This window comes from Rhamphochromis longiceps, linkage group LG7, assembly GCF_057381845.1.
Source record: "Rhamphochromis longiceps isolate RC_006_pf linkage group LG7, R_longiceps_female_GT1.1, whole genome shotgun sequence".
Taxonomy (NCBI): domain Eukaryota; kingdom Metazoa; phylum Chordata; class Actinopteri; order Cichliformes; family Cichlidae; genus Rhamphochromis; species Rhamphochromis longiceps.
Window position 1 is genome coordinate 44,026,198 of NC_140563.1, and position 22,077 is coordinate 44,048,274.

At 40.8% G+C, this 22,077-nt stretch overlaps 1 protein-coding gene across 1 annotated transcript; it reads right to left on the reverse strand.

Annotated features, from left to right (window-relative positions):
* Window positions 1-1,933: 1,933 nt before the first annotated feature.
* On the reverse strand, window positions 1,934-18,678 carry fgf10a (fibroblast growth factor 10a). Its single transcript, XM_085413783.1, has 3 exons — window positions 17,953-18,678; window positions 5,044-5,147; window positions 1,934-2,811 (listed from the first exon to the last, which is right to left on the reverse strand). Exons 1-3 carry the CDS (start codon window positions 18,386-18,388, stop codon window positions 2,611-2,613), a joined length of 741 nt encoding a protein of 246 aa, XP_085269909.1. The 5' UTR covers window positions 18,389-18,678; the 3' UTR covers window positions 1,934-2,610.
* Window positions 18,679-22,077: the final 3,399 nt, after the last annotated feature.

Genomic DNA, 22,077 nt, shown 5'->3' on the forward strand with positions numbered 1-22,077 from the left:
TTCCTGAGGAACGCGAAAGGAGACCTTCGGCGTTCTTATGGTACGCGGCGGGTTATGGCTGGAATCCAGTGCAATGACGCTCCTGCGGTAATAGACATTCCAGCCCTGTATTCCAGCCCTAAACCTAACCTTATTCCTGATCTTAACCAGGACTATAATGATGTTAAATAGCGTGTTTCTAAGCAATTTGAAGAAAAAGAGCGAACATGTGTAGATTCAGTCCAGACGGTTCTCATATTTCCTCTTTTTTCCGAGGTCGTCATTTAGGAACGTGGTGGGTAGCCGAAAACGTAATATGTTGACGATTTGTCGCCTAGCGTAAAATGTTACGCTTTGGGAGTGAGAACGTTGATTGGAAAGAATAGTTGAAATGATGCAATGTTCACATGTGTGAATAAAGACTTTCGCAAAATAACGTAGGTACTGAACACCTGAAAGCCATTATGTTGCCTGGTAATCACCTTGCAACAGCTGAAAATCCCAAGATTTTAGGATTTATGCACCTCAGAAAACATTATAGCATCTATTTAAATTACACAATAATATCTAATTTATATAAAAACTGTTGAATATTAAGATATCTGTGATATGACACCACCATGTGACTGACTGATTAAAATCCAATTATATAGTAGCTAGTATATGAGAAGCTTACTGTCTGATAAATAGCTGTGGAAATGAAAGTGGGATTTGTAGTTAATTAATTCAGCCTACAAAATCACCCTTTTTCCCTAGCATATCATTATATAAACATTTTTTTAGGTACATGTTTTTAAAATATGCAGGTAGCCCATAAGGCACGTATGGAAACATAATATAATTAAAAAGTTATTACATCTTCTTGTGTTATATGGGTATAAAATTAATAGAACAATATCAAGCATACCAATTATTTTTTATTAATGAGAGTGGACAGTGAATGGTTTAATAATCCCTTAATTATATATAGAAGTAATTTGATTTTGCTGTATAGAAATATGCAAACAACAGCTACCCAATCTAGTTTTTGGAATTTTCTCAGTGTTATGAAGTATATCAGTTATCCAATAGCATGGGCAGGCCAAATAATACTCTAGCATGGGCGTGCACTGGTTTATAAAATGCATAATTTATTTGAACTCACTGACTTTCATCTATAAAATTTGTTTCAGTCTTGCAAAAGTACATAAAAGTCTCTGTCTGCAAACACAATCATGGGTTCAGAAAACATATTAGGCCCCAGAAGTGTCTTAATTGTATCAGCCATTATCATGTCTAAGAAACCTCCCACCAATGGGCTAAAATCACCTACTTGTACCCTTTATACACCTAGAACATTGTATCATTTTGATAAGTATACAATTGAATTTATATTCCCACAACTTCAATTTTACGTTCTTATCTGTATCACAAACTGTATTGTGACGTCATCCTGTTGCCTATCAGCCACTTATTAACTCACTAAAATGACCTAATTGTAATGTTTATGTGCCTAGAATATCTTATAAAAGCATTGTACCATGTGTTTTTACAGCAATAACAATTTATAGAAACAAAACTTGATTATGATTTATGACTCCGTCATGTTGCCTGGCAAAAATCCAACTAAAGACATTTATGTGTTATTTATTGTGTTATATTAGAGCTGAACCTGAGCTTTGCAGACCTAAAAACGTATTATTTACTATTCAAACAGTGCCACTTAAACTTAAACACTCAAAGTGATTAATTATATAGGCTTGCTAACAACATGAACAGACCAAATGATATTGTAGCTTTCATGGTTAGTAATAATGAGCTAATATATATGTTACAGCAATGGGCTGCATCAGTCAAAATTCAATCATATCCTTTACGTTTGCATTTATTTTTATGTTTTGTTGTGTATTTTGAAAAGAACAAACAATAATCACACGCTGAAAATAAAAATAACCAAAGTCAGTCAGACAGGTTAAAGACAAATATATTCTTTGTATTTATTCAGGTTTAAATGTATAGTATTCAAAGAGAAGCATACATGGTAAAAAAAAAAAAAAAAAGACTTTCTTTTTTGTATTTTTGTAGGGTTTTTTTGTTAAATATTACACAAAATAAATAAATTCAAAGAAGAAACATGATAGTTTTAGACTTGCTGCTGTGTTGGTACTTGACTAAACACAACACAACCTTTTTTCATTTTCCTCCACCCATCTCATCTTTTCTTCTTCTTCTATCAGTCAGCTTTCTGCTAATACTTCCTCGGCCTTCCCCTGTTTTCCTCCATGTTTTCTCTTTTGCCATTTCTTCCCCAGTCACTGACTTCACACGTACACAAATCTAAAAATGTGAGTTACCGTTTCACATTTTGGCACAGAAGTCATTTCTTTTCATAATTTTACCGTGCCAGTGTACTTTATAACTTAAAACAGAAAATAATATGTACATTGTATAGCGATATATCTTATTTCTTTCTTTAAAAATAGAAATGTCTTTATCCAACTGTGATAAAATGTCTGTTTGTTTCCTTTCTTTTCCTCCTCAGTGCATCATACTGTTCAGACTTGAATCTGTCCAATGAAGCCATCACTTCAACTCCAAAAAACGTCCAATAGCCTTTAATCTGCAGAGCTCTCCCTTTGCTGATTTGTCCAGTCATCGCTGTTCTGACAAAATAGGCAGGAAGTGAGTGGCTGGGTTTTTCCTTCGTGTCTTCCTTCCTTTCATTGGCTTTCCCTTGGGGTTCAGTGCAACAAACATGCGCTTGTCCTTGTTGAGCCACTGAGCTGAAGCGTAGGTGTTATACTTGTTTTCCTCGATGCGTTCAATTAGACGGCAGTCTGGGCCGTACTCTCTCTGTGGAGGAGAAGCAAAGAGTTTAAAAGAGCTGAAGAAAAAGATAATAATTTATATTTAAAGTAAATTAGTACAGGTTGCCTTTTTAAGATTTTCTCCATTGATGAAAACCACCTCTAGCAGGTAGCCAGTGACTTGAAACTTCCCACTGTACCACATGTGTAAGCTCTCAGTCATGGTTAGTTTTTACTCAAAAATAGTAACTGTTTTTTTGTTACCTGGAGATAGTTCTTGTGACAACATCCAATAACAAATGGTCAGCCATTGCTTAAGAACAATCCCCAGCGTAATTTTAAAAAGTCAGACGTAAAACTTGAATAGTTGTCAGTGTTGTTTGTGTGTCAGTAGTTTGGATGGCTGTGTGGTGGTGGGATGAGGGCAGAGAAGTTATTGTGACTTCTCGATGGCTCGGGCTTAGTGCCGAGCAAAGAGCATTGTGACACAAAGTTTGTGGCTTACATTACCGCAATGGCCACCCACTGGTAAATGAAGAGAAAATGATCTGAGAGAGCTGCATTTGTCAGTTTACTGGAAGCTGCCCTTGTGCTTAAAGCTAACAGCACTTAAACAGCCAGTTAAATGGATGCAATTGATATTCGCAAGCAAAAATGTACTTGCTACACACACACACACAAACACACTCTAATAGCCAATATCTCTCCTTCACGCGCTCTCTCTCTCTCCACCACAGCTGTTCAAATTGGTTCCAGAAGTAAAGCTGAGTGTTCCCAGAGCAAAATGAAAATATTTTACGAACGCTATGCAGCTTTTGAAATTACGCTGGTACAAGGTACAATTAAATATCGCGTGAGTGCATGATGTAGGAATATAAGCCTGTTCATGGTCAAATGGTTAAAAAACGTAAGTAGTAAATCGGTAAGCTTTAAGATGAAGACATGTTCAAAGGCTAAGGTTAGAGTTAGGCAAGTAGCAGCTATAGTTAAGGATCGATTGAGTCTCAAAATAATGGTGTTAATAGGCAAAAGAATCGTTATAGTAAGTACAGAAATGAACGTAAAAGTAGTAAAAGTTAAAGGTGATCATAACCTGCGGTGTCACCTATGTGCTTTAATCTGCCAATACAATGAAACAATGAATTCAATTGATTAGCACCAGATAAAGAAGTCACTGTGTAAAACCATCAAGTGTAATCGAATGCCGGCCCTTCGCCGCTCCGCTACTAGGGCTTGTGTTGTGCTGTGGAGAAGACGTCATGGGAATTCAGTTGGAGGCCATGCAACAAAATGCCTCTTTTTATTTTCTGTCTTTTCTACCGTGTGTCATTTCATCTGTTGTGTGGCTCCTCAGAGACATGCTGAAAATCAGGTCTTTCAAAGTAGGGAAAAGAGGGGGGTGGGGGAGGCAGAATCGAATGAAGGAAAGAAGGGTGAGTGAGAGAGGACAGATAAAACGAGGGCTGCTCTACCCAGAGAGACTGAAGCAGAACAGAGAAACTGAAGGATTGTGTTTCCTGTTTCTGAATGGAGTGGAGAGGAGAGGTAGGCAGAGGAGAGTAACTGTGGTTCCTATTTCTGGAACAGTGAGTCGTACAGCCTTGTCCATTGTTTTATAAAGAATTCAAGAAACTTCAAAGCCACAGAACCACCACTTTAGAGGGAAAACGTCCTTTTACCAATTTTCTTTTCACTATCATCATCAGTCAAATTTAGCAATCGCAAAAGTGCAGAAGTGCGTTTGCAAAGAGTGGAGAAGATTTTGAACTAACAAGCTGCAAATCTCTTAAAGTGGACCTTATTTTCTGTCATAGACTAAGGGTGACCAAAAATTTCAATTAATAAATTTGATGTTTGTGCAAGTAATCTGTTCAACAAGTTTATTATTTAAGCTCTCAAGCTTAAATAGGTTAAAGTGATTGAGTTCTTGAGAAACTGTGGTTAAGAATTTAATCCAAACCAAGATATTAGCTTCATTATTCAAAGAAGAATGCGGAGCTTCTCTGAAAAGAGAGGCACCCACTGGACTACAGAGCTGCATAGGACTCTTTGTACAATACTCAGTTTCAGAGGGTATATTAAAAGGGTCTTCTCACCCATCTCCACCCACCTGCTGTTTAAACCCTCTGTTTGTTAGGAACAATCAATCACCAAGGCCTAGTATAAGATAAATAGGGATGTTTTTGGACTGAGAATAAAGCTATCCTCTTAGACTTAGAGAATAATGCATATTAAATAAAAATGACAGGTCAGAGAGTTAAACAGCGTTAAAACTTACCGCTCCATACAGAACGCCATTCTTCTTGATTGCCAGGTAGTGGTTACTTTTGAGGCCCTTGATGGCCACCACACCCACATCCACTGATTTGATCTCCAAAACACCTGGTGGAGCAGGGACAGGGAGACAAATAGGGAGTCAACTTTTGTGTGGGTCATTTACTCAGATAGAGTTACATTCTTACAACCACATATTTTTCTATTTATAGTCTGGAACAGGACCCTGAACAGGTTCCAGTTTCCTTTGATGATTTATTTACTTTTTATTCTGTCTGTCTCTAAAAGTAAAAGTTTTTCATTACGTTACATTTACATGCATATGTATGTCTGACAACTTAAATGACTTTAATGATAAAGTAATTACTTTGGAATATAGCTCAAAGTTTCCCGTCACTCTTCATGCAAGTGTTAATGTTGTAATGGAGAGACTGCATCAAAAAGCAGAAAAATAGGTGTTTGACACGATTACTATCACTTTAAAGTGTGGGGAGATGCATTTTTATCTGCACGCCTCTTAATGCTGCTATAACATATCTATATTTTTGTTAATTTCAGGGTCTCCTGCACTGTTTTTTTTTATTTCATATTTTCCCACAAGTGAACCCCAGTCTTGTCCCCCTCCCTTTCTTTTTCCTTCACTGTGTGACAGTCAGCCCGGCCTCTTACCCCTGGTTAGCTTGTGGGCTGTATGCTCTGGGACCAAGGTGTTAGCCAGGAAAAAACATTTCTGCGCTCTATGTTTGTTTTTCTGACCAGAGGAGCACAGGCAGGCTGGACGGAGCAAGGCTTTCTGCCTGCCAGACTGGCAAGAGGTCAACGCGTTTGTATCAGTTTTCAAGCCTGAACCAATTACTGATTTAAGCTGTGGTTACCAGCCCTTCCTTCTCTCATCCTAAAGCCAGTTACAGCGGGCCATAAAGTAATCAGGAGATGAGGTGATTAGCTGAGGGGGGTAGTAGGAAGTGGAGGCTGGTTGCAGGAATGCTTTAGACAGAAAAGAGACTTGGATATTCACCTGATCTTTAGTGGTAAATGAACAAAAAATTTAAATGCAAATTTTCACGTGTCCCCAAAATCTGGTTGTGAGACACTTAAAAAATATTCAGTGTATTTCAACTGCCTCGAACAGTAGCTGCCTTTTTACCAGACGACCCTTCACTGCCCTTAACCCTCTTCTCTTGTACTCAGACGGAGATTTGCAACTTCCTGCAGGCTTTTGAGTTTTATGAAGGTCAGGCCTGAGGAGATTAAGGGGATATGTGAGCCTCCAGCTCAGAATGATACAAAATCTATATAAAGAATATGTCTTTCACTGACTACGCTGCGTCGCCTAGTTTGTCTTTGTTGTCACTGGACAAGGATTTGGAGAATGTTTGTGATTTTTTTAATGACTTGTGGCCTTGTGTTAAATGTTGTGGCTGATGCATTTATCCCTCATGTGGTCGATTTCAAGAACTTTGAGAAGAGTTTCGCAGCTCCACGGTGCGTCATGCAGGCTTGCTGTGTGAAGTCCATTACTCACACAGGCATGTGCTGCAACACAGCGCTGATCTATCAGGTTCAAAATGTTCCAGCTGACATTTCTGAGCTGTGATCCATTAAAAAAAAAGGGATCTGTCTGTGCTGCGCTACAGGCTGGTCCACCTGTTCAAACCTTCCTCCTTCCATTTGATGTGGTTTGTCTAAACCAAAAGCACAGGGCTCTTTTATGGCCCCTGCGCCAGTTACCAGAAGCAGCCCGCCTGCCTGTGAGTGAAAAAGCCTGGCTGCAACAAAAGGCTTAAATTGCAGCAACAACAGTTGGCAGTAATGCAGGGAGATGGAGAAAAACAGGACCTGAGCTTGTGTCAGGCTAACGTTAACCTGCTGCCCTTAAAGCTGCATTTTATTATTTTACTCTCTCACTCAACACCTTGTCTTTTTTGGTGTCTTGTTAATGTGTAATTTTTATTTTTTCTGCTTTTCCCCCCCTCTCTGCTGTTTCCCTCCCTGTGTCCCTTGGATTTCAGCCCAACATCTTTATGAATTATGTTTTAAGTGCAAAGGGGGAGTTTTATGATCTGGCACTGAAAGCAAAAAAAGAAGGGAAAAAAAGCACAAAGTTTACTTAATTTAAAAGGCATGGTCATTTGCTGCTATCAACATTATTTAAAGAACTACCAAAGGCAAACACGTGTGTGTAACAGGGCAACATTTCAACTTTCATAAGAGCGAGCCAAAATGGTCTCTGCTTGTCAAGCTGTAACTGACAGAGCTGGAAGTTCAAATAAACACAGCCCAGCCGTCTAACAAGGAAGAAACTGTTCATTAACGACTCCATAATGACCTTAACGATATTTAATTATCAGATTTTTATTTTTTTTAAAGCCAAATCTGAGCTCACGAGAGCAGGTTTCGTGCATTTTAAGACTTAATGATTGCTATTCATAGTAGCGGTTTGGATCGTAACTGATTGAGATTTTTGGTGTAATCGATTGTTATACTTGTTGTTACAATGATCTACGCAGTCTCTCTGACTTACAGGCAAGAGAATTTCTCAACCAGATTTCTATTTAAATTTGGCACCAATTTCAACCGGATTTACAAAGCAAAAGAAAAACCCTAGTGGACCGGCTATAAATCAGCCACCAACCGACTGATGATAAAGGTGCTATGACATAATTAGAACAGGAACGAGCAAAGAATTAATTCAAAGCTTAATTTAGCTTTTGCATTATTTCACATACAGGTCAGCAGTCACACCGAGCTTGTCTGTTTGCCAGTTAAGCGAAAACTGTAATAACGTACTGACGTCACAGGATAAAGTCACTGGATGTATGACGGTGTTTACTTTTTAAGGCAAAATACTTTTGAAATCAACCAATTTAAAAACAACTTCTTTGCAGAGAGACCTATGAAACCTGAACTCTGCTAAATACTTAGTACTTATATGTTAATACTTACTGACTAAGCAGCACAACAGGACTCACTCTTGCATTACAAAGTCAACATTCCAGTGAGCAGTGTAACCAAGTGCAATAAAACTCAGCTGTTTTATTTTATAATTGTACTGAATTATATCATAGTCATGTGTGTTAATTATGCAGGAACCACCAGGACTGCTACAAATTTCATTGTAATTTGTTCAACAGATGTGAAAATAAATGTACTCTAATGTAAAGATTAAGCATCAGCCTGGGATGTACACTCTTCTATGATCATTCTAGCTCATGCAAATCAGCACAGTCACACAAATATTAAAAAGACACACTCTCACACAGGAGCGCGCACATTCGCAGACCTCACACCGACCCCTGTTAGGCCCCTTTCTGGAAACGTGGTCAGTTAGACTCCAGCTGATCCCAAAGGTTAGAGGAGGTTGTGAAAATGTTTCCACTGTTTATCCAGGGGCTTTTTGAAGATTATACTGCAGTTGTTCACATTGTGACCTCGACACGGTGACCAGCTGTGAGCGGGTCTACTGCGTGTCTACAGCTCGGAGAGGTCTTGCTCCTCGTTGTGAAATATCATCACTTGCGGAGCAGTTTGTGTCGTGAACTCCACTCCGCGAGCAGAGTGAAAACGGTTTTTGTTCTTTTATTCTGCGTCCAGTGCTCTGCTATGAACCTCTGACTTCACTATTTTTATTTCAGCAGTGACTGATTTCTCTCACCCTTTTTGAGATAAATGTGACATCCAAGAAACAAAATTCTCATGAAGACAAAAAGGACCCTATTATGTATTTCTCTTAAAAAATTTTTAATAGGAACCTTTCATGCGTTGAGGTCTAAACAGTAAGATCATTTTTCTCTTTGAAACAAGCAGCATAGTGACTGACGACATTTCATATTCACAGTGACATGAGAGTTTATATCCAGGCAACCACCAAAGACTCCAAAGCAAAGAAAATCCAGTGGGAACACATGCAAAGGAATAGAAGAATTCAACAAGGGGGGAAATGGACCACCAAATCAGATACGAATTGCTCTATCTGGTCACATAAATAGAGAAAATGTCTTTTTAATTTGTCTCGGCCTTTGAGGCCACAGTTTTATCAGGATTAAACAATTTTGTTAGCGTTATTTATTTCTCGGAGTTTGAGCGGACTATTTCCGTTTCTTTATGAAGTCCAAAAGAGAACAAACATCTCTCGGTTGTGCAGATTGCTTGGTGAGAGCTTGTGGAGATGTTGGGCTTGAACAGAAACTGCTGCATGCTGTGTATTTTGGGGAGCACTGAGGTATTTGTTTAGACTGATGTGGCTGACAGCAGTATCTTCTTGTGCTAAGTGGCCACATCAAAGCACGCCTAGCTGATGGATTACATGAAAAAGGGAACAGAGGGCTGTTTCTGATTTCCAATATGGCCAGAATTTTTCTACAAATACAAGTTTTTTTTGTAAATTGATTTCTTTTCATATTGTGTTCTGCACATATTTGATTTGCTGTGTAAAAATCATATTAAATAAATTGTGTTTGGCCTTTGTGAATTACATTTAATGTGTTTTTTCTCAGTTCATTTCATTTTCTTTTTAGCCCGCACTCACCATATCAGCTTACTCTTGCCCAGGCAATGGTTTTATGTCCTTTCCTGACTGATGCACTCACATCAAAATACAGAAATGAGCAAAACTGCACGCTGTTAAACCTTCATCTGATGTCATTGGCCTTGGGGTGATCGCGTGGGAGAAAAAAAATTAGAAAGCCAACAGTCTAGGTGAGAGATAACATGAAATTTGCAATCACTTGCAATCACTCACGCTTAAGAGCAGCCAGGAGGAATTTGCAGTGGTGTTAACCGGGATTTGATTGAGTGGAGAAACACCTGAGAAATTGTGATTCCTTAAACGTGGTTTACTTTGTAACATGATAGAGCGCGCGTGCTGCCAGCTTCTGTCAAAAACCATTCACAAGCCTGACACAGCAGGAGTCGTGTTTTCAGGCAGAGTGCTGTGATGGTCGTCTGCATTTCACACATTTTTCATTTACAGTTCAGCTGTCAGTGCGGTGTTGCCCAACTGTTGTGGCTAGAGTTGTTGCTGAGGGACTCTTAGCTTTTAGAGATCTTCTTATATTACACCACAAGTATTACCCACAATATCATTCAGCTTGTCACATCCTCTCTCTGCTTTGCTCTGTGTTGTGTTTGTTTGCACATGTATTAATTTTGTACGCATTCAACACGCACACACTTAACACACACAGAGTAATGAGCCGGCATTCCTGACGGCTCAGTTCAAACAGCCAGACTGTCCAGATGCCTCTCTGGTCTCAACTCACAGCACTACCTTTGATGACTCCATTAAGAGGCTCAATTTTATGCAGTGTGTGTGCAGCAGGGTTAGGGGTGAGGTGTGCGTGCATGTGTGTTTGGTTGGGGGCTTCTCCTAAAGCACGTGGTGTCTATATGGCAGCAGCCCTGGATGTTATCTGTCACAGATGCTATTCTCCATCTCCCACTGCTTTACTGGCCATGAATTCAGCCTGTTCACAGGCACCAAAATGACACTTTGTGCATTCGGCTTCATCTGGACATTTTACAGCAGCGCTGCAGGTAGAAAGAGTCTTGTAAAAAAATACACTATAAGGCAGTTGTGGCATTTTACAATTTCTCAAAGAAGTTTTCAGAGGAAAGGAAACAAAATTTGCTTCACATCTTCAAATCTAAAACCCGATGATGTTCAAGGAGATACTGCATGACAAACAAAAGCCCCAAATCCTCATCTAACCCAAAACCTGGCACTAATTAACTCATTTTTTTTTTGTCAATTGATGACTCACATGTCTAACAGTTTTACCTCTGTTCTGCTACAAGAGGTCGCATGTAATGGCTCAATCATACAAAATAGGACAATAAGCTCCTTAAAGCTTTGAAAAATTTAATTGTCTTGTGATTCCACTGAATTTGTTTTCATTCAGTCACCAATTCCAGTTTGTTGCTGTAATCATTTTCATTTGCAAGGCGATTGCATTGGTTTCCTGATAGGAAGCAACCTCTGTCTAAACAGTGGCGATCCAACTCAGAGTGATTGCAAAGACTGGCAGGGTTGCAAGTAATTGCCACGTCGCAACAAGTTTGCGTCATTCTGCAACAATGAACACAACTCCTCTGTTACGTGTCTTTGTGCAGGAGGGGACTCGAGTCAACTGGTTGGCATCTGGTTGTATTCTGGTTATATTCCTATATAAATACAAGATTGCTGAGCACCTGTGTCATTTTACAGTTAAATCCTTGTCCTGCAGCAACTGCATACGTCACTATTTGTGGCGGGATTTCAGAATTTATGTTTCAGATACATGAGGTTCTAACTGGACTCTGAATGAAAGAAGTTAATCTGAATTTCTGTGTATGGAGACGACAGCAGATTGGAAACAAACAGTAACAGATTGGCAGCAATTTTTGATTTTGATTTCATAACAGTTCAACAGTACCACACATGGCATAGTAGAATTGTCAACTTGACTTAATTGATATAATTGCAAACTGATGGCAGGCTGATTCAGACGGACTTATGTTCCAAAGGTGCTTTGAAGACCCCGAATAATTGTGTTCATGCCACGGTCTCCAACCACTGTTTTTACTAATATGACTGTTTGTGACTGAATTGATTCTGGGTTATCTTATAAAAAGAAATAATAATTTTCCTGCAGTTTTTGGGCATTTGTACAATTTTATGATGTTAAGCTCTCAGCATGAGTTTGTTGCTCTTACTTTTCTCCATAAATGGCATTAGCAACTTTTCCATTGTTGTGATTTGTTATTTAAACAACAATAAACTGTTTGCTGCTACAGCATCACTGAGATGACTTCTCAGATGCTGTCAGTTCTTCCATGTTAATAATATGAAACTCTGCATGCTGGTAAAACTTAATGACCCATGGATACTTCCAAAACTTCTACCTAATCATTAAATAAGTCCGCCTGCATCGCAGACTATCATTAGTTCAGCGTTTTTGTAAACCTTTTGTCAAATGCATGAAAATAAATAATTCACCCCGAAGCTTTTTATAGAAGTACAGAAGTATGAAAGGTTATCAGAGAATCTCCTCCTGCTTTTCTCTCTCCCAGTCTCAAGTATATGTCAGAGTATTCTTCAGCAATCGTTCACAAAATATACACAATGAAAAAGGTTTTGCGGATAGTAATGGACTCTCGATGTTTGGCCCTCTCTTCACTGAGCTGGAGTGCTCCAAAGGAGCGGAAGATCTTACAAAAACATAATTTGTTGCTGAAAGACTTTTGTTTAAGGTGGTGCCCAACTGGGTTTGTGGCGGGACTGCCTCAGTCTGCCTTCGGAAATCTGGCTCTTCCATCTTGTTGTAGCTGACACATTAATCGACAGGGGAGCAAATTTATGGGAAGATATCAAGTGGTGATGACAGGAAGTGTGTAAATAGTGATGGAAGACAGATCCTGTCATTGTCCTCAGCGACTTTTTGCAAAGAAAAAAAAAAAAAAAGTTAAACAAAGACAGCACTGAAGTAAAAGGGCCATCTTAACGAGAAAATTATAATAAAAGTGGAGGTGTTACTGTCAGTATGCATGCGTTTCTATTCCTGAGGCATCCAAACATCAGTGAATGCGTTAAAGGACACTTGTAGGCTTATCCCTGTGTATGAGAGACCCCTGAAGAGTTTGCACGAAAGACTCAAACATTCAACTCTTAAATTTTAAGAGGTTTTAAATTCTCTAAATTCTCTAAATCAGTGGGTCTCAAAAGAGGGACCTGGAGCTCCCGGGGCGGGGGGCGTATTCTGCACCAAGGAGTCTAAATATTTTACTATAAGCTATAAAAAATGTGCTGATTTGGGACATGTATCCTATTAAAGACATCACTGTTACCCACATTGTCTCTGAGCAAACACAAACTCTGATATGACTGTGTCACATAAAACTGCTCTGAAAGGAACCCTTTGCTGTTGCTGTGGTGTGGCTTGGATTATTAGCGAGCTAGCTGGCAAGCTTAAAGAAGTATTAGAGCGAGTTTCCATCATCAAGTGACGATAAAAGGCTAAATGAGCTAAATTGATAAAATATGCAGATGGTTACATTCAGCTTGATTTTTTTGATGACAGCAACAGAGAACCAAAATGCGTCATGTGTCTCCAGGTGCTGGCACATGATGCCAGGCCGCAAAGCAAGCACTGAGCGCGCAGATTGAAATACTTCTTTCAGTTACTATGAAACAGGTCTGAAGCCTTTAAGGTGAAAGGTTTTAGAATACAAACAGCTCTAATTGCATCTGAGAGTATGAATGGTAGTAAGGATATGCTTAATGAAGATTATCAGGGGGCCTTGGAAATGTCTCGCCCTTGTAAGAGATCCCAAAACGTTTATTTTATGGCCTCGCTTGCTCCGCAGATTAGAGTAAAATGAGTCATAATTCAAAAGTGACATGATTTGATCCAGACTCCCGCTGCAACAACATCACAGGGAAGATGTGCAGTATGAAACCAAAATAATTTATCGCAGTTACACACCCACAGGAAGACTCTAACTAATTTCACTGATTACCACGAATGGTTTTTCCATTATTTTTGTGTATAGCCAATCAGGGGCACCCTTAATGGCATCCTGCATGTAAACAACATGAAAGTTGTAGCTGAATTAAAGGTCAGAAAGAGGAAGGTGTGTTTATTGTATGTTTTCAGAGTACAGCCGAATGTAATTGTTGATGTTGGCTCTTAAGAGCACCCGTTTAGTTTTTCCTGAACGAGCTCCTTCAGTGATGTTTGCGTGCCCGTTTTATTTACAGCCGCTAGGGAGAAGAGTCCGTGCAGAGTAACTTTAAATGAAAACCAATGCTGACACTAACCTCTGGTACTTCCAGTACCTCCTCATAACTCTCTTTTATGGGCCACACTGTTACCTTTTCCCATGAGAACCCTAAATACGCTCATCGAGCATCCCATCGAAGGCAGCAACATAGAGGCGACCAAAAGTAGAAGAGCAGAAGACGGGGACTGATGTCAGGACTTGTTACTTTTGTTTTTGGCTCTCACCTTGCTGAGTCATTCAAGCTTTATGGATGCAAAGTACGGAGATGAAGAAGTGCATGTGGTTTTAAATATGTGCACATTTATTCCACAGCAACAATCTGCAATGTTGCATTTCTAATTGCATTTTTTTTCCTTTACAATACACAGTGCAGCCTACAGCGCTTTGATGGAGTTTCAATAGTCTAGTTTTGCTAAAGTGTAGTAAAATATATTTTAACATTTTCGTGTAATTTCTTCTTAAAATTGCCCTAAAATAATTCTAAAAGTTGAAGAGGACTCTGGATCCCAACGGCTAAACAAAGTTATTTTGGCTGAAAGAAGATTTTAGCTTTGGCACCGACTCCACAACATACACAAAAATAATATTTGGATACAAATGCATCATTCCAAATACAATTCTGTCTCTTGCAGACTTGTTAATATAAAATTTGGCTCTTTGAGTTGCAAAAAATCTGGCATTTGCAGAGTACAACCAAAAGTGATACAATACTTGTAGTGCTGACCTTTCCATTAGCAGTGCTTCCTGACTCAGGTCAATAGGTAGAGGTCAAACAAGAGGGGGCAGACCCGTGTAATTATCCAGGACAGGGAAATCCTGGTCTAAATCAGAATGATGTCCAGAGAATTAAGAGTCTAAAATTGTGGTTTGCTTGATTCTCCCATGACAGCTCAGTGATTAATGCATGATAAATGTTTGAAGTGTGTGTGTGGCAGCTTTTACAATGAGAATCAAACCTCCAACTGCTGTCACCTTGGCACCGTTTAGTAGTAACTGAGCTACTCACAAGCGCAAGTCTGCAGTCCAACTGCAAGCGCACGTCCATTTATTACACTGTGTTATTCGTTTGTTTGTAAACAAGATGTGACAGTCTGTGGACAAAATGGAGGGAAGGAAACAAGGACAGTCTTGTTTCTTACAGTCAGTGTGAGGATGGATGCTAATCACATGGCAGCCCCAAAAGATTTCCAAACTGAGACCAGAACCTCTCATTTCAAAAGGCCTTATGAGGTGAGATGGATAGATGGGCGTTTAGAACAAAACACATCAGAACGCACGATTCGCTAAAGCCTGAGTGATGTGCCGGCCTCGGCTCTGACAAGATCATTAGAAAGGTTCCGCTGCGGAGGAGAGCAGCGACCCGGGACCAGCAGCTAAAACTTCTCCGTCACCTCTGACACTGTCTAATGACACTCATTTGCAATCTGACTTCCTGAACATTAGCAGACGATTAGACTACGATAACCACTGCAATTAACCTCCGCGGTAGTTTTTCAATCTAATGCTTTCCTGAAGAACTGTCGCATCGGGTAGTTCCACACCTGAGTTTACACTCTGGAGAAACTTGAGTGCACTGTTTCTGTGCAGTTGTATTATATAAGATGCTGCATATAGAGAAAGTTTGCGACATTATTTCACATAGGCCATATGTTTCTAATAGCCAGAAACCAGCATCAGAGAAGTAATCTGTCTAAAAGTCTGTGTTTAGCTTCAAAAGTATACCAGTGTAAATGAGCAATGTTATAATCTGAGGTATAAAAATAAACAAAAAGTGTGTTCAAAACTTGTGCACAAACACACCAGAGCAGTTTTGAGTAGGACCAGTCATACGCTGTCTAGTATGTGAAAAACCACATCCATGATCACCATTAGGGGAACGGAATTGAAATATATTCTGTTTGGTTTAGTTTGAAGGGTACAATTTGTTCTTTGCTTATTTCAGAGTGCATAAAAAATGTCAGTAAGTGGGAGTGTTAGCATAAGCATAAACGCTGCTCTGCTCGCGAGCCTGTACGCAGTCATGCTATATGAGCACAAGCACCTGGACGTGGAGTATAGTTTGATGCTGGGCAGACACACGCATTATTTAATCACCAAACTTTCAGTCTGAAGCATGTCGAACATCTGCACTTACCATCAGGTGGATACAGATTGATGAAATGCTTTTTCTAAATATGCCGCCAAGACAAAATATGGCCTGAAAGGTTTAGCCTTCACGACCGAGTTCCCATATTAAGATTCGCTTTTCTCCCTGGAAGGTTCTTACCTATTTCCTAAAACAATCAAGTGGCAAGAGCTGCTGAAATTGATGGATTGTGCCTCTAATGCCATGACCTGATGCCATTATAGTTAGTGACACGTTGCAGCCTAATGGCTGAGCTCTTTCTGTGCATGTGAGTTAAAAAAAAGTGTGTACATGTGTGTGTGTGTGTGTGTGTGTGTGTGTGTGTGTGTGTGTGTGTGTGTGTGTCAAAGAGGACTGCAGGCGAGGGGAGGGAGGAAGAGACGCTAATTGAAATTCCTTCAGCCATGTCTGGCAGAGCCTTGGTGTCTGAGTGGCACACACACGCACACATATTCACACTGGCCCTAATAAAAGTGGGCTTTGCCATATGGAGGCCATGTGCAAGACTGGCCTCTCTGTGCTCAAGCGTGTGTCTGCATCTGTGTGTGTGTGCACATGTACTCAGCAGGCGAGCCTTGTACAGCACCAGAGCGTCGAGTACAGATGCATGCAACCCTATGACATGTGTATGAAGGTGTGCGAGTGATAAAGACCAGTTTAGAACAAGTACACAGACACTTGACATCATACATTTAGAAGAAAACTATTCAGTAATGCAGCGAACGCCTGTTTTCTAATAATAAAGATATTAGCTTGAGTTTTGGACATCACCCATCTAATTCAGTGAACTGGCAGGCAGACTGTGGGCAGGTAAATGTGGGAGCAATGTTCTGTTCTCACTCAACAACTACTGTCAGTATGTCCTTAGGCCATGCAGTTATTCTGTGCTGCTCACAGGCCAAAAGACTGTGGCAGACTTGGAGAACTTCCAGATGTGTTCAACTAGAAGATAAAGCCGCACACTACAAAATGATAACAGCTGATTTTCTGTTCTGAATCAGTCATAACTGATTATGATGAGCCTTGCAAGTCGTTAAAACTATTTAGATTTGCTGCAGTACAGATCTGGGGGGCAGGGGTTTTTTCCTGCTGTAACTGTGGATTTTGAACTCATCCTTGCATTTGTACTATTTTCCTTCAGAAACTTAAGGTGCTTTTAATATACTGGCGGAGTTTCTGAGTTCCCAGCAGCAGAGGAACTGTGAGTGTGAAAGAGAAACTGTGTGAATGTGAGGCTGAGTGATGCTGACAAATAAGCATGTGTGCTCAGTGACCCTTCTCAGGATAAATAAAGGTTAAAATCATATTTCCCTGCCCGCAAAATGCACAACCAGGAAAACAAAAAAAGGGGGAGCAGGAAGCGTTTGGTTATTACTTTATATCTGAGTCAGTACAACCTCATAGTTAGCATATGCCCAACACTATTATAGCAAGAGCACAATAGCAGCAAGGAATAAGAGTACTTGTCATTCTCCCCTGGGGTTTGGTAATAGCTGTGTTTTAGATATTTCCTCAAACAGGAAGAACTTTCTCTGGGCAATTTCTAATTGGTTCCAGTGGATCATCGCTCTTTTTTTATCTGCCTGGTTTACTTTTTTTTTTCTTCTTCTCTCCTGCTCTTCTACTGTCATGCTTTTCTTTCCCAAACTCTTTGTAGTCAGGCAATATGCCTGCCTCTGCACATGGTGAAAAGGCTGCAGGCACACAGCTCTGTTACTTGTTCTATTGCCCAGCTACCTGTCTGGAAGTGCATGGGTGCTCACAGAACGGAAACAAGGAAACATCAGTGGCCACAGATAAACATGTGAGATGAAGTGGAGGACAAGCAGTGCTGCATTTGCCACAGTTGTGCCACTGACAGATACTAAGGTTGCGTTTGGCTCTCTTTAAAAAGTCTAAAAAGAAAGATCTCATATCAGGATCTTGAATATGAAATTGATTTCTGACTTTCATAAACTGCTGTGTGTGTGGTTAAAAGCTGTTTGCACCAGAAAGGATCAGCTGACACATTAAAGGCAGATGACTTACTGTATGGATCGTCCTTGTTTCCGGTGCCGTTAACCTTTCCCTCCTCGCCAATGCGAAGGTAGAATTTCTGGGAGGAGAACAGTTTCCGCCAGCGCACGTCCCCTTGTAGATGCTTGTAGCTGCTTCGCACGTGCCGGCCAACGACCGTCGCAGACGACGATGACACATTGGTCGCCCTTGGCAACCTTGCAGAGGATGCGTGAAGCGGTGTGGGTGATGAGGAGGGTGGTGGGTATGAGATGAGGAAGTGAGGAGAAGTCCCTGCTGGTGCATTGCGGCCGTGTTCGGACGAAGCGGACAGCGGGGAGGATGAGGACGGTCCGAGCAGGAGAAGCAAGAGCAGCAAGGTGAGGGAGAGGTGTGAAGGAGGTCTACGGCAGGGGCAGGAGGAGAACCAGGCGGCCGGTGCACCTTGTGTCACTGTCCATCTACACATGGTAGTGGAGCTGGGAGAGCTGTGGATGTGCTCAGGGGCTGGGGCATGCTGAGCTGGTGCAGGGAAAGGGAATGAGAGTGGGAGAAACTCCCCCCAACTAAACCTCCTCTGTTTGGGAAACCCCAGCCTCACTGGGACTGTAGGTGTTAAAACCTGTAGAACAGCTGGGATGAAGATGGTGCGACTTGCTGTGGCAGATGTAGGTTGATCAGGAATATAAACGTTGATGTAGCGGGGGGTAATGGTGAAGCCCGCAGCGCTGTGGCTGACGCCGCTGTAGTCCCCCGGTGCTGTTTATTCCTCACAATCGTCACAGGAATGCGTCAACAACCATAACTCAGATCACCTCACAATGAGAACTACTAGGCGCGCTCCTTGGGGACCTCTCGCCTCCTCCTCCTACCTCTCCTCCTGACACTGCCACTCTCTGCTCCTGGTTTCTCAAAATCACTCAAAATCCCATTTTAAAGTTCACATCCAAAGACAAAAACACACATCATCAGTTCATTCACACAAACACACACACGAACACACGCGTCCCAGACGATTTATCCCCCCTCAGTCCTGGTTGGAGGAGAAGCAGGTTAGGAAAAAAAGATGGCAAAGTGCTTAGTAAAAAAAAAAAAATAATAAAATAAATAAATAAAACAAGCAAGAAAAAAATAAAATAAAAATGCTGTTTCTTATGAAGTGTCCAGGCCACCAAAAAAAGGAAAAAAAGAAGGCGTCACAGAATCCAGACTTTCTTCTTTTCTTTCTTTGTTTCTCTTGTTTTGTCTGAGCTGGTTTGAAGTTACTTGAGTGTGTATCTGACCCCCGCGAGCTCTCGTCTTTCTCCCCTCTCTTGTAGTGCGTCTGTCAGTGGGCTGAGCTCCCTGTCTGTCCTCTGTCCTTGCCTCTCAGAGTCTGAATGCTGGAGCGGTGCGTTGCCTCTCTTCTTTCCTCCCGTGTGTGGCTCCCTCTCCTTTGGCCCCCTCCCTCTTTCCGTTGCCTCTCCCTCTCTCTCCTATCTGTCTATCAGTGGTTCGCTGGTTATTTGGAGTTTGTCTGAGGTGACTGAATCTTGTCTTTTCTTTCACCTTATTTATCTGCTGTAGTTCCCCAGATGTCATCTCTTAGTGTAATTGGACGTCTATTAAAACCACTCGGCTTTGAAGGGCTGTGTGCATTTATGTGTTTGTGCGGGAGAGGGGAGCAGGGGGTGGGGTGTTCTGTTCCACCCTGTTTTCGCCTTCCCTCCCTCTCCCCCATTTCTCTTTCTCCTCCCCTTCCCAGACCACTAGCTGAGCGGAGCAGGTCAGAAAGAAGGAAAGAGAGCCGTTCATCTCTCCCTCTCCCAGGTTTTTGGGAGTGTCATCCATCTTTCTGATCTTACTTTCCTCTTGATTAGAGGCACTTTTTTTTAATTTACCAAACCGTCTGAAATACTAAACGCTGGCCAAACTTCACTCCAGGTTTGCCTGAAAAGAGCCGTCAAATCTGTTTAACAATTCATTGATGTATTTCTGACTGACTTGAAGCCAAATAATGACATCCGTGTCTTCTTTTAAATCGGCTGAAAAACTTGTGATAAACAGCTAATTTTCCCTTATTGCATCTTCTTTACTGGCACTTAAAAACTCTCCTCCCTCTATGACACGTGATTTCCTGACAGTGTCACAGACTTTCTCTTTCTGATTTAAAAATGCAAAAAATAGTTATGAAATGAGTCATCGTTCCTCAGCTGTTTTGACTAGCATTTAGCAATTTCTCAGCCTCAGTCACTTAAGCCCCTGAACCTTCTGAACACCTCTCTGTGTTTGGGTAATCGCTGTACCTGACGTGTGTTGCTGCATTTCACCTTTCAAGAATCTAGGTCTGCTGTCTGGCTTCAGCACTGTTTAATTTCCTATTCACATTGTCAGACAACAACCATATCTCCTCCTCTTCTTCTCTTCTTCTTAGTTTATCTAGTATTATTGCTGTAACAGCTCACGCCTGTCAATGGTATGCTGCAGACATATTTGACTTTTAAACAATTCCATTTGGGGATGGATCAGTTGCACAGAAATAACCGTGTAAAGACAACCTGTACACTTTCAGTCAGCCAGTGTTTCCCTCTGCGGTGGTAACTCCAGCTGAGAATGGACAGATGTTGGGCGCTGCCAGCAATCTGTCGTTCATGTCAGCTTTACAGCCTTGTCTTTCCCGCTGAGGTCCCGACTTCACAGATGGTGAAGATTGATTTGATGAAGGCCAACCACTGTGCAGAATGTCATGATGAAATGACGATCAATCACTGCATAAGTTTAGTGTGTTTTCTTAAGTGATAGGCAACAGAAAAAATCCTGCACGTGCCGATGTTGTTTCTACTTTTTTCTTTTATGGACTTTACAAAGTAAGAGCGCAACTAATTATTTTAATCCATGAGTTCGCGGGCTAATTGTTTTCTCAAATTAATAAATGATTTCATATATTAAATGGCAAAAAACGTTACTAATTGTTTTGAAGCTCAGTGCAGCTGCATGTGAACTCCAGACAATGTTGGGAAATTTCCTTAGGGACTAATAAAGTATTCTGATTCTGAAAATCAAATTGGGGTATTGTTCACAGTTGGTCGTCTGTCTGGACATACTTTGCTGAAGATGCTGGTTGGGTGAAATGTGCAGTAAGAAGCATTACATGCCCTCATGGTTGAAAACCTAGCAGACTACCCGCTGACCCCCTGACTGAATACAAAGTAATCAATAGCTGCAGCCCTAGTACACATCATTCTCTTGCAACTAGTTGTCAGATGGTCATCAACTGGTCTCTAGGCCTGTGTGACTGAGGCTTACGAGGGACCCTCCAGGGTCAGTTCTATCTAAAATAACAAAATCAACCAACTGTTAAACTCCTTACTTGGACTTTTTCCACATGTATGCTGTTGGCATCGTTCAGCACCGCGGACAGCACTTGACAGTGTGCTATTCCAATATGTTAATGCTTTAATTGAAGCATGTCACCTTTGAAATCACAACAGTTCTTGCCTCCGTTTAACTTTTTATTCTGTTCAGTAGAGATTGAGGTGACTCTCTTAGGAAGATGGAGAACAAAAAGATATCCCGCTGATGGAGAAAGCGGAAGAGTCCCAGAAATATGGTCTTAGTTGATGTGACGTAGCGTGCCAAGTTATATAACTTGTTCTTTCATTTAGGGTCTATAAGTCTCTAATGGTGATACAGTTATAAGTTATAAACAACACATATTTTTTTAAAAATGTAACTTGCACTAATAATGCTTAACTGCACGAAAATAGCAAAGTAATTAAGTGTTAAATCAGTAATACAACTCTACTTTTATCTAGTTGTAAAAACAACACCATTAAAGTATTTTATGTCAGTAATAATCTTTTTACCTGGATGCCTTTTGTAAAGATACTGTGCACTTGTAATTGGCTTTAGATGCAGCTATGAACGCAGAAGACCTTACTGTAAGCTAAGCATGCTTGATGTGAGCCAAACTACTGCAAAAATGAATTAATTTGGACTTCTGCAGCAAGTGTGGGAAAACTCTGAGGGAAAATAATGAGGGAAAAGAGAGAAAGATGCCAAGAGATAGAGCAAGAGAGGGAGAAAAGGACAGAAAACATCTGGTCAGTGGCTCTGTGGTTTGATGTTGGGGTCTAGATTGACAACACACAATGCGCACACACACACACACACACACAC

Bases quoted from the DNA above. Each gene is read 5' to 3' on its own strand.
- fgf10a (XM_085413783.1), bottom strand. From the start codon at position 18,388: ATGTGTAGATGGACAGTGACACAAGGTGCACCGGCCGCCTGGTTCTCC. The intron at 5,148-17,952 runs GTAAGTCATCTG...CTGCTCCACCAG, and splicing joins AAACAAGGACGATCCATACA to GTGTTTTGGAGATCAAATCA. The intron at 2,812-5,043 runs GTAAGTTTTAAC...TCTCCTCCACAG, and splicing joins ATGGCGTTCTGTATGGAGCG to AGAGAGTACGGCCCAGACTG.